The sequence below is a fragment of the Thyridium curvatum genome, assembly GCF_004353045.1.
Source record: "Thyridium curvatum strain D216 chromosome Unknown NODE_18_length_519074_cov_76.432364, whole genome shotgun sequence".
Classification (NCBI taxonomy): Eukaryota; Fungi; Ascomycota; class Sordariomycetes; order Thyridiales; family Thyridiaceae; genus Thyridium; species Thyridium curvatum.
In genome coordinates this window covers 444,776-457,043 of record NW_022156773.1, presented here as the reverse complement: position 1 = coordinate 457,043, position 12,268 = coordinate 444,776, and the positions used below count along the sequence as shown (strand labels likewise).

Sequence of the window (12,268 nt, the reverse complement as noted above, 5' to 3'; positions counted from 1 at the left end):
CTCGAAGGCTGGGAATACCAGTCTCATGATATCGCGGTGTGAACCACAGTACCACCCTTGTGTTAAGTTTCTTAGTCGTTGTTCGGAAACCATTTGTGGGAAGATGAATCGGGTTGTCCTTTTGCTGTCGACGCGTTGGGGGTTTAGCGAGACAGGTCCCATTGTCTATGGTCCATGATGTAACTCTGATGCACCAGGTGCAGGCGTAGTTCGGGACGGCTCGTGATCAAGGGGCGGTCAATTCTCACGTACATACACGTTGGCCCTTGGAATACCTAGGATAGCGAAATGACATGGAGACCCCTAGACTTGGTTCTATGGGAGCATATTGGTTGCTGAGGCGTATGACCAGTTCAAGCCTTCAAGATAAGGCATGAGTTTGTCTCAACCTGCCGTAATCCATGCAAACCGCGACGAGCAGCTCCCTTGTGCCTTGGACTTTTCCATATCAGAGTGCTATCTAGCCCTTGGGATGTCTCGACTTATGGCGGCACTTTGATCATACCAGAACACGAATTACTTATCTCTCGGCCGGCGCAGTATTGTCATATCAGATCCTGTCCAGTGCTTGCCGTGCTCCATTTGTTTGCCGCCAGAAAGTGTTTCAGGGTAACCACTGGTTGTGCAATGCGGCAATGCATAGGGTTTGGCAAATGTCTATCCAAGCCAGCGACACCACATAGCGGCTCAGTGCCACTCTTTCGCTGTAACTATCGCTGTATCACCTTATACGGGTATATTGACCGAGATTTGTCTCTGCGGTATGTCTCGTATCAGGGCTGATTAGAAGGCTTACTTACACGTGGTCCACGCCGTCGTGGACTGGGCGATTGCCAATTGGGCAAGATCCGGGCGAGAGAAAGTACAGCTACGCCCAATTCATTCATACAAGAGATGGCGTGTGCACTGTAAGCCAAATATACTGTTGGACGGTCAACTTTCAGTTTGATGATTTCAGCCTCTCACCATCGAAGTGCAGCACAGCACCTTTTGTGGCTTTTGATGTTGAGGGTGGGGCAACGGCGCGATCAATCCGCCGTTCCGCTCGCCAAATCTTGATTGGGGCCAGTTCATCAAATGTTTCAAGCCCTCACGAATCTTCTCTCTTTCATCTCCAGTCCGACTTTGATAAGCATTGAACGAGCATTGCACCCCAACACAACCCGACACCTGGGCGGCGGTGTCAATGATAAGAAGCATCAATTGCAGAGAGTTAGGCACCAGGTAGGCCATCTTTTACTCATGCCAATCTCGCTCGCAGCAATGGTGACTCCAGCCGCTCGGCGCGTTTTCGCCTCTGGCAAAAGCGCGCAAGATCCCACGAGACTTCTCCGGAAGACCTCTTCACCGCGGCACGTCTTGTGCCGGGGTGTCTGAGGGGTGCTGGACAAACACCGGGAGAGGGACCTCGTGTTCCTTTCTTCTGATTCTAGTTTGCTGCAAGATCAACCGGTCCATCATAGTCCGCGCCCGTTGAGCGAACCTCGTCCGACTTCTTGTTTGGTCGAGGGCCCAAATTCGCCAGCTACACGGGTGAGGCTCCTAGAGCTCCTACATTTTATTTCCCTGGTCGTAGTGGTCGACATGCAGCACGGCAAGACATCCATAGCATTCCGCGAGCTACTCAATTGACTTTGGGGCGCGCGTGGCTGCTTTGAGCAGCAATAGACGCGCGTTTCCCGGGATCTTCCATCATCAGCTCTCCATGAGCGGGTCTTTCGTGCGGTTACTCCGTAGTGACGGGAATTGAATGCGGTACTGGCAGCTTTGGATCTCCCAATTGACGTCGAATACGTCACACATCTTATCAATGCTCCATCTTAGCTGCACCTTACTTGTTCCTGCCACCGGTCCCACGTTTTGCAATTCCCTGACTAGTGAAGGTGTGATCCAATCCAATCCCGAGCCTTTGTCTCTGTTATGTCATGATCTGGCCGCGCATCCCGAGGGCCCCGCCGCACCTTGCGGGTGCGGGAGTAGCTCGCAGCTTGAGCCCGCAGGCCGCCGCATCGCCGCACCATCACCACCTCGCGATACCACGACCACAGCAACGACAAGTGACTGCCACTGCCAGCAGCGCCCAGCATCGCACAATGTCGACACAGCCCGAGCAAAAGTCGCCCAAGTACGGCCACCTGCCGCTCAGCACCAGCGGCCCGCTCGAGTGCGCCCTCAAGGGCACCGTGCTGCTGAACCACCCCTACTTCAACAAGGGCTCGGCCTTCACCAAGCAGGAGCGCCGCGACTTTGGCCTCATCGGCCTGCTGCCCGCCTGCATCCAGACCCTCGACCAGCAGATCCAGCGCGCCTACGAGCAGTACCGCAGCCGCGCCGACGACCTCGCCAAGAATGTCTTTCTGACCTCGCTCAAGGAGCAGAACGACGTCTTGTACTTTCGGGTGAGTGAACCCTGCATCGCAAGAACGGACTGTAAAGACTGTAATACATAGTAGAGGCTGATGTGGTGCGATGTGATGCGCCGTCAAAGCTGCTGCAAAAGCACCTGCCCGAGATGTTCAGCGTCGTCTACACGCCGACAGAGGGCGACGCCATCCAGAACTACTCGCGCCTGTTCCGCCGGCCGCAGGGGTGCTTCCTCAATATCCACGACATCGACCGCGTCGAGGAAGACCTGTCCCAGTGGGGCAGGCCAGAAGATATTGACTACATTGTCGTCACAGGTAGGTGGCTACTCTCTCTCTCTCTCTCTCTCTCTCTCTCTCCTCCTTTTCCTGCGGACGGATTTCAACTTTCTCCCTGCGGCGAGCTGGACTGGCCCGACCTGACCCGACCTGACCACTGTGCCAGACGGAGAAGAGATCCTCGGCATCGGCGACCAGGGCGCGGGCGGCATCCTCATCTCGGTCGCCAAGCTGGCCCTGACCACCCTCTGCGCCGGCATCCACCCCAACCGCACCCTGCCCGTTGTGCTCGACTGCGGCACCGACAACCAGGACCTGCTCGACGACCCGCTCTACCTGGGCCTGCGCGAGAGGCGCGTCCGCGGCGAGCAGTACGACCGCCTCGTCGACACCTTTGTCAAGGCCGCCCGGAAGCTGTACCCGCGCGCGTACATCCACTTTGAGGACTTTGGGCTGGACAACGGTAAGTTCGTGCATATTCCACCAAACCATGACTGTGGTATACTTTTTCTGACCTCGGAGCGATGGTCGTGGTGGTAAAGCGCGTCGGATTCTCGACATCTACAAGTCCAAGATCCCCTGTTTCAACGACGACGTCCAGGGCACCGGCTGCGTCACGCTCGCGGCCATCATGGCTGGCCTGCACGTGAGCAAGCAAAAGCTGTGCGACTTGAAGATGGTCATCTTTGGCGCGGGCAGTGCCGGCGTCGGCATCGCTGACCAGGTCCGCGACGCCATCGCCGAGGAGGGCGGCATCAGCAAGGAGGATGCCTCTAAGCAGATCTGGTATGGTGACCATGGCCACGAAGCTCTGCTCCCATGCCAATTTCCCAAAAGGAAAAACGCAGAAACTACTGACTAACCGCCCGTCAAACAGGCTGATCGACAAACCGGGCCTCCTGACCACCGGCATCGACAACCTCTCCGCCGCGCAAAGGGGGTTCGCCAAGCCCAAGGCAGACTGGTCCGGCAAGGGCACCGACCTCCTCGGCGTCATCAGGGAGGTCAGGCCCAACGCCCTGATCGGCACGTCCACCAAGCCCGGCGCCTTCACCGAGGAGGTCGTCCGGGAGATGGCCCGGCACCACGCCCGGCCCATCGTCATGCCCCTGTCGAACCCCACGCGCCTGCACGAGGCCAGGCCCGCCGACATCCTCAGGTGGACCGACGGCAGGGCCCTCGTCGCCGCGGGATCGCCCGCCGACCCCGTCAAGGGAGCTTGGGGCAAGGATGGAAAGGAAGTGACGATCGAGGTCGCCGAGTGCAACAACTCGGTCGTCTTCCCGGGCATCGGGCTCGGCGCCGTGCTGAGCCGGTCCAGGCTCGTCACGGAGAAGATGCTCGTCGCAGCCGTCGAGGGCGTGGCCGAGGCGAGCCCCGCTCTTAAGGATCCGACTGCACCCTTGCTGCCGGGCGTGGATGTCGTCCGGGACGTGAGCGTGCGGGTGGCGCGCAAGGTCATACGGGCTGCTGTCGAGGACGGCCTGGCTACGGAGGAGGGCATACCCCGGGACGACAAGGAGCTGGAGGAGTGGATCAGGGAGCAGATGTGGGATCCCGTGTACAGGCCGCTCAAGCTCGTGGACAAGGCCGGGGCTAGCAGGCTGGCACGGGGTGAGATGAGGGTGGTTGGGAGCCTGGGTTAGATCAACAATAGGTGGCCTGCTTGTGCCAAGAGAGGTTCCCAGATGCCATAGTATTATAATACTGGTTCTGTGACATCGTAGGTACATGGTGTGAAGATTGGCAAATCAGCTACAAAGTCTCAAGGTTCTAGACTCTAGATTGAACCGCGTCTCCACGGCGTTCGCCCTCGGCCATCTCAAAGTGCTCAGCGCCCTCACCGCGCGCTCCAGTCTTGGCATCGACGTCGATCCGGCCGATGTGCTCGGTAGCCAGCGTATCGCCGAAGAGCTCGGCGATCTCCTCGAGACTCTTCCCGCCCTGTTTCATACCACATCTCAGTCAGCAACTTTGAACAGCCTTGTAAATAGGACATGGCAAGAACTCACGGTCTCGGGGAGGAAGAAAAAGTACAGGCAGCCGGCAAAGACGTTGGTGCAGATGAAGAAGATGTAGAACCTCCAGCCCACGTCCGCCAGCGCGATCGGCGTGACCTGCGAGAGCACGATCGCCGTGACGGCCTTGGCGAAGACGGCAAACGCCAGGCCCTTGGACCGCAGGAACGTGGGGAACAGCTCCGACGGCACGACGTAGATCATCGAGTTGAAGAAGACGGCGAACACACCCGAGTACAAGAAGATGAACGCGATGGACGCCCGCGCGCCGGCCTGCTGCGAAGGGGTCTGGGCCTGCGCCCTGCCGCCCGAGGAGCCGTAGACGGCGCTCAGCGCCGTGCAGACGGAGATGATGGCCACGAGCGCCGCCGAGCCCGTCCACATGGTGCGCACGCGCGGCCACCGGTCCGCCACGACGAGCAGGTAGACGACGGCGCCCAGCACGCCCATCATGCCGTACACGCCGCTGATGAGCAGCGACGTGCGGCCCGTGAAGCCGACCATGGCGTAGAAGATGTTCTGGTAGTTCTGGATCACCGGAGCTCCCGACAGCTGCCCGTGCATGAGGATGAAGGCGGCCATGGCGGTGCGGCGGGCGAAGCGCCGCGAGAACATGGTCGCCAGGGCCGAGGCCCAGCTGCCGCCCTGCTGCGAGCGCTCGAGGGCCAGCTGCTGCCGGATCTGGATGATCTCCTGCGCGACGAGGTCCTGGCCGGAGGCGTCGGCGCCGGAGTGGAGGCGGATGAGGACTGTCGGTGTTTGGACGTCAGTGATGTGTTTTGGGGAGGGAGAGACAGGGGTAAAAGCTTGACATGAAGGAAGGCGGCTTAACCTACCTGCTTCGGCCTCCTCGATACGGTCTTGCATGATGACTATTCGACAGACCTCGATCAGCTTTTCGTTCATGATAAGAGGCACAACGGCGCGGCTTGCGACTTACGCCAACGCGGCGAGAAAGGCACAAACAGCACCGCGATCGCAAGCACGATGGGGATGGGGATCTGCATCGCGAGCGGGATCCTCCACGTGGCCGACCCCGTGGCGAACGCGCCCGCGTACCCGACCCAGTTGGCGAGCCCGAACCCGCTGGCCTGCATCATGCCCTGCAGGCCGACGAGCAAGCCCCGGTGCTGCGGCGGCGCCACCTCGGCGATGTACACGGGCACGACGGCGATGATCTGCCCGCACGCGAGCCCGCCGAGCAGGCGGCCCGCGATCATCATGCCCACGTGCACGGCGCCGGCCTGCAGCGCCGCGGCGACGATGGTCAGCACGGCGGCGAGGCACAGCGTGTACTTGCGGCTGTAGCGGTCGGCGAGGTAGCCCACGGTGAAACCGCCGATGGCCTGCCCGGCGTTGTAGACAGAGACGATGGCGCCCGTCAGGGGCGGGTTGGCCTGCGAGGGCCCGTACATGGTGACGCGGAAGGACTCGTGGCCGAAGCTGGTTGCGATGATGCCTGTTTTTTTGAGGGAGCGCAGGAAAGGCTGTGCGTTAGCGGAAGCTTACTCTCGTCGGCTTGATGAACAGTGGCGCGCATCTCACTCACCTGAGTCGAAGCCAAACACCAGCCCGCCGAGGGCGGTGACGAGGGTGATGACATAGATGATCAACTTCATGTTTGGCAGCACAACTTGATATCCGTGTTCAAGGACACAGACTCAAGATGGGAATGAAAGACTATTTCGAAGATTCAGCATTGAGTCTCAGGAGGCATTATAAAGACTTGTTGTGCAGAGTCCCCGCAACCCCTTGCACGCCTCCCCACACCCTCCGCATCCCCCAGTAAGCTCCTCTATTTCGTTGACACTCGTAGCATTGATGAACCGATAGTGGATCCATAGCGTCGCGCCTTTCCCATCACATCTTTGACAGTTTCTTGGCCTGACAGTACGCTGCTTCACGGATACTTGACTCCGACTCGTTGTCAGGTTTCTGGCTGCAAGACTAGTGAAGACATGTGAGACTCTCCAAGAAGTCATCTCCACCCCACCACTCAAATCCAAGCCGAGGGTGCCAAATCTAGCCTCCGACTAATCCTCTTCCCCCAACAACCAACCCCGCAACTCGGATTGCGCTGCAGCGAGAGCACCGAGCTGAATAGTGACGAACGACCGCTAAGAGTCATCAAAGCCAGGGCTTGTCGAGGCTGACGTTAATTTCTCGGCAGCTACCTTGTACTCGAATTTCGACAAGACCTGAGACCTCCGATCTCATGTTGGAACTGACTTCAGTTACGCGAATAGCGCACAGAAACAGTTAGAGCACACAGCTGACATGTCCGTGTTGGAATGACACACATCGACCGCGACTACCCCGAGCAGCCGAGCTTCTCTCAATCGGCAGTTCCCTACATCATCAGTCGCCCAAGCCACTACTAACTTGCCGGTTGATCAGCTTCTATACTCTGTGTCACACAAACTAGAACGAGCATAGCATTCTCTCAGAAGACGTACATGATGGCAGATGTCACACACCCAGAGCTAACCAAGCCGGTTTTTGAGCACCATCCGGACGGCTTCGGCATCAGCAATCCCCGCCCTCGTCTTTCCTGGAAATTCCTGGCGTCGGCCGAACCTACGCGAGGCTGGACGCAGGCTGCATACGAGGTTGAAATCCTTCGGCATGGCGATCAAGAAGCCCAGACATTCCTCGTGGACAGTGAAGAGTCAGTGCTTGTCCCTTGGCCTGCTGCAGCATTGCGTTCTCGCCAACAAGCCTCTGTCCGGGTCCGCTGCTGGGGCCAATCACCAGATGAACACGGTACAGTTCGCCGCAACCCAGAACCCACGTCTTGGTCGCCAGTGGCTAGCCTTGAAGTTGCCCTCCTTGAGCAGAGTGACTGGACTGCGTCCATGATTACTTCGTCTCGAAGGCTCGGCCCTGAAGCTCCACTGCAACCACTACGATTCCGTCGTCAGTTCGAGATCCCTTCGAGTGTTGTCACCTCTTCGGCCAGGGCTCGCCTGTACATCACTGCACTCGGAGTTTTCGAGGCTTTCCTAAACGGAGAGCGGCTGGGTGACGAATGCATGGCACCTGGATGGACGAGCTACAATCACCGACTGACTTACAGGTGTTTGGACGTGACACCTCACTTGAGGCACCATGGCAACAACGTCATAGCCGTAGAGGTGGCCGAGGGCTGGTACGCTACGAAGCTCGGTTTCAACGGAGGAACCAGATTCCTCTATGGCGGCAAGGACATCGCGGTCATGGCACAGCTCGAAATCACTTCCGGCGCCCGGTCCTGGACGTTGACGACGGACGACAATTGGGCGTGCGCAGTCAGTGCCATCCAGTCCAGCGAACTATACGATGGAGAGGTTTATGATGCTCGTGAGGACCATAGCCTCTGGACAACAGCAGCCCAAGATGCTGACAAGATGGGAACTCGATGGCTTCGGGTCAAGACACTTCCGCAGGTCCCCGGTCGGAAGCTACTCACAACTAGTAGCCCCCCTGTCCGAGTGATTGAGAGTCGGCAGGTGCAGGCTATACACAAGACGCCGGCGGGCAAGACCATTGTAGACTTTGGACAGAATCTCGCAGGCAAGGTCGTTGTCAAGTCAGTCACCCTTGCAGCCGGCGAGCGTCTTGTACTCCGGCACGCAGAGGTTCTCGAGCATGGAGAACTCTGCACTCGTCCCTTGAAAGACGCCAAATGTGAAGATGTCATCATTGGCTCCGGGGAAGAAATTTGCAACTGGACGCCGAAGTTTACCTTCCACGGCTTTCGATATGTGCAGGTCGACGGCTGGCCGGGGTCGGAGGACGAATTACGCTCTGCTTTGTCGGCCTCGGTAATGCACAGCGACATGCAAAGAAGAGGGTACTTTAGCTGTTCGAACGAATGGGTCAACAAGCTTCATACCAACGTGGTCTGGTCCATGCGAGGCAATTTCTTGTCCGTGCCGACGGACTGTCCGCAAAGAGACGAGAGGCTGGGCTGGACAGGCGACATACAGATCTTCTGCCCGACTGCTAGCTACCTCTACGATACAGTGGGCTTCCTGGAGAACTGGCTGGAAGACCTGTCTTCAGAGCAATTGGAGCAAGGCAATAATGGCGTACCACCGTTCGTCTCACCGGAAGTTCCTCTTCTTACCTGGCCTCGTCGGAAGCCTCAAGCGGTGTGGCATGATGTCACCGTTCTGACTCCGTGGGATCTGCATCGCTTCAGCAGTGATAAGGTTCTCCTTGAAAGGCAATTCCAAAGCATGCGAGCCTGGCTTGAGCAGGGCGTTGATCGAGGCGAGGACGGGCTGTGGAACTTCTACCTCTGGCAGTTGGGCGACTGGTTGGACCCCAACGCCCCCCCACAGAACCCGGCTCTCGCCCTGACCGACAAGGTCCTCGTCGCCGACGCCTACCTCGTCCACACCACCGAGGTCTTTGCACAGGTCTGCGCGCTCCTAGGCAAGGCCGAGCTGGCGACCAAGTACCGCGCCGAGGCATCCACCCTCAAGCGCCTCTTCCAGGACAAGTACCTCACGCCCAGCGGCAACATCATGTCCAACACGCAGACCGCCATCGCCCTCGCCCTGCAGTTCGGCCTCTACCGGGGCCCGGCCCAGCGCCGCACCGCCTCGCGCGCCCTGTCCAAGCTCGTGCGCACGGCCTTCTTCCACGTCTCGACGGGCTTCGCCGGCACGCCCGCCGTCCTGCCGGCGCTCGCAGGGCCCGCGCGCCAGCCGCAGCTCGCGTACCGCATGCTGCTGGAGAAGGCGTGCCCGAGCTGGCTGTACCCGGTGACCATGGGCGCGACGACGACGTGGGAGCGCTGGGACAGCATGCTGCCCGACGGCAGCGTCAACCCGGGCCGCATGACGAGCTTCAACCACTACGCGCTCGGCGCCGCGGCCGACTGGCTGCACGGCTGCGTCGGCGGGCTCGCGCCGCTCGGCGCCGGGTGGAGGGTGGCGCTCGTGAGGCCCGTGCCGGGCGGGAACCTGACGCACGCGGAGGCGCGGTTCGACGGGCCCTACGGCTTGCTGCGGTGCGCGTGGAGGGTCACGGCGTCGCCGGCGGCGGCGTCTAGTGCTGCTGCGGGCGAGGCGGCGCGGTTCGAGATGGAGCTCGAGGTGCCGCCGAACTCGTCTGCCAAGGTCATCCTGCCGTGCGATTGGATTACGGACCCTGGAGACGAGGCCGAGGAGGCGTTTACCCTGGTCGGCTCGGGCGTGCATCACTTTGCCTGCGACTTTGTGGCTGGCGAGTGGCCGCCCAAGGCTCTGCCCCCGCCAAACATGCCGTACTCTCCGGAGATGGATATGGTCGCGGAGTAGTTTATTTGGTAGCGAGAGAGCAATTCCCAGAGCGGACTTCTGAGGAACCTAAGACGCTGGTGGTGGCGTGGCTCTCTATCTCCAGCTCCGTCTCCATTCCTGTCAAAGAGTCATCGAAACCAACGCAAATGCTCTTACCAACAAAGAAACTCCCCGATATCGGCCACAACCAGAACCACAAATTGCTAGGTATTGGATATTGTTACAGTATGTTCAGGTGGTCGAATCAACATTTAGGCTCTATGTAGCTATGTATTGGTATAGACGGTGGCTTACAGCCGGATTCAGCAGACTACTTATGCACTCTCACTATGTTCCGCCTTTTCCTTGGTGTCCAGAGCCTCTTCGACGGCCAGATGCGGTCGGGTTCTTGCGTACGAGACCGTCTTCAAAACAGAGGGACTGTTTCTGAAGATGAGATCGATGTCTTCCAACCTCATGCCCATGGTCTACGTCTGTCAGCTTTATGCTTCGCATTCAAGTAGTGGCGGTGGGGACAACCTACCTCGGGGTACAGGAAGTACACGGAGAACGGGATACAGAAGCCAACCAGGGTGTACACAATGTAGTACTTGTACCCAATGCTTTCGATGGCAACAGGCGTGATCATGGTGACAACAAAGTTCCTAGAATACTATCGTCAGCAGAGGCGCAGGAGGAATAGGTCGAGAAGCTTACCAGAGCCAGTGATTCGCTGTAGAGATACTAGACATAGCAACGCGCAGCCGCAGGGGCGCAACTTCGGTGCAATAGAGGAAATTGGCGCCCAGAAAGCCAATAGGAATGAAGAAGTTGAAGAGGAAGACGAAGAGGACGCTGACGACCTGAGCGGCAAAGTTGGACCTGGGAAAGGATGTGGCAACAGCCAATCCCAGCATGCACGACGCCATTCCCGTCCCGCTAACCATAAGGGCAACCCGGCGTCCGAAGCGGTCGATGGTAAAGAAGGACACAAAGCACGAGAGAAACTTCCATGTGAGCGTGCCACCGGACAGGATGCGCGACGTCTGCGCATCGAGGCCCAAGCCCTGCTGAAAGATGACGGTCGAGTAGACCGAGATCAGGTTGCCGCCGGACATCTGCTGGTAGAACTGCAACAAGATGCAGATGCCAAAGCGGTACAGCATCTTGTCCTCGCCCATCGTCAGGAGACTGGCCAGCGACGCGCTCTTCCCGGCATTGCCCTCGAGGGATATCTCGATGGCCGCCATCTCGTTGCGGATCTCGTCGGCGTCCGGGGCGAGCCCCTTGAGCGCCGCCATGGTCATCTGGGCCTCCCCGATGCGGTTGCGGCGCACCAGCCAGCGGGGCGACTCGGGCATCAGGAAGATGCAGGACATGAGCACGAGGGAGAAGAAGCAGGCGATGGCGACGGGCGGGCGCCAGGTGATGGGGCCGGTCCTGTACTGGTAGAAGCCGAGGTTGATCCAGGCCTGGAGCACGTAGCCGAGGCTGATGAAGAGGCCGTCGAGCACGACGTGCCGGCCGCGGCTGCTGGAGCTCGAGCACTCGCTCTGCCAGGTCGGCACGGTGCCGCTGAGCATGCCGACGCCGGCGCCGAGGATCAGGCGGCCCACGATGAGCTGGGCGAGGCTGAAGGAGGAGGCCTCGAGCACCTCTCCGATGAGCGTGAGCAGGGCCCCGAGGAAGATGATGGCGCGCCGGCCGAAGCGGTCGGCAGTATATGAGCAGGACAGGCAGCCCGGCAGGGCGCCGAGGGTGAAGGTCGCTATCACGACGCCTTGGATGGTTGCGTTGTTGCTCTTCTGCGACCCGGTGGTGTTGACGGTGTCGATGCGAGGGAAATGGTCGACCCAGTCGTGCAGGCTGACCAGGCCGCCGAGGTTGGACTGGTTGTAGCCGAACAAGACGAAAGAAGGCATGACGATGGTCGCCATCTGGGCTATCGTCAATGGTCGCCCAGTGAGGCCCAGGAAAGATTTCTTTTCTCCCATGATGGCTGTGGTATTCCCGACTTGGAGAAACGGGAGAACCTGGTCATCAAAACCTGCTGTGAGACTTTGGCTGGGATTCGTATCCAAGGTCTGGCTCGGGGTTCTCGAAATCACTCACCTTGGGTCAAGAGATGGATAACAATGAACAAGCAAAGCTCTCACCTCGCTCTTAACCTGCGTACTTGCCACCTTCCCCCTCATATACTTGCTCAAACGCTCAAAGAGAACGATTCCTTTATGTACCCCCGAGCTTTCGGGCCTGACCCCATGGGACCGGAATAAGACCTTAAGCCGGTACCCACAATATCGCTATTCCGGCCGGGGCAGCCATCTTCAACCCCGGTCCGCCCCAGGTTCCGCGGCGA

The 12,268-nt window shown here is 59.2% G+C and overlaps 4 protein-coding genes across 4 annotated transcripts; 2 read left to right on the top strand and 2 right to left on the bottom strand.

Moving 5' to 3' along the window:
* Nucleotides 1-1,925: 1,925 nt before the first annotated feature.
* On the top strand, nt 1,926-4,288 carry E0L32_004038 (uncharacterized protein; the record flags this gene model as incomplete). Its single annotated transcript, XM_031138404.1, has 5 exons — nt 1,926-2,399; nt 2,456-2,681; nt 2,809-3,105; nt 3,185-3,428; nt 3,520-4,288. The coding sequence occupies 5 exons, from the start codon at nt 1,926-1,928 to the stop codon at nt 4,286-4,288; spliced, it is 2,010 nt and encodes a 669-aa protein (XP_030998100.1).
* Nucleotides 4,289-4,415: 127 nt separating this feature from the next.
* On the bottom strand, nt 4,416-6,075 carry E0L32_004037 (uncharacterized protein; the record flags this gene model as incomplete). The annotated part of the gene is made up of 3 exons (XM_031138403.1): nt 4,416-4,586; nt 4,655-5,532; nt 5,601-6,075. The coding sequence occupies 3 exons, from the start codon at nt 6,073-6,075 to the stop codon at nt 4,416-4,418; spliced, it is 1,524 nt and encodes a 507-aa protein (XP_030998099.1).
* Nucleotides 6,076-7,119: 1,044 nt separating this feature from the next.
* Nucleotides 7,120-9,948, top strand: E0L32_004036 (uncharacterized protein; the record flags this gene model as incomplete). The annotated part of the gene is made up of 1 exon (XM_031138402.1): nt 7,120-9,948. The coding sequence occupies one exon, from the start codon at nt 7,120-7,122 to the stop codon at nt 9,946-9,948; it is 2,829 nt and encodes a 942-aa protein (XP_030998098.1).
* A 296-nt stretch (nt 9,949-10,244) lies between these two features.
* Nucleotides 10,245-11,903, bottom strand: E0L32_004035 (uncharacterized protein; the record flags this gene model as incomplete). Its single annotated transcript, XM_031138401.1, has 3 exons — nt 10,245-10,397; nt 10,454-10,574; nt 10,627-11,903. 3 exons carry the CDS (start codon nt 11,901-11,903, stop codon nt 10,245-10,247), a joined length of 1,551 nt encoding a protein of 516 aa, XP_030998097.1.
* Nucleotides 11,904-12,268: the final 365 nt, after the last annotated feature.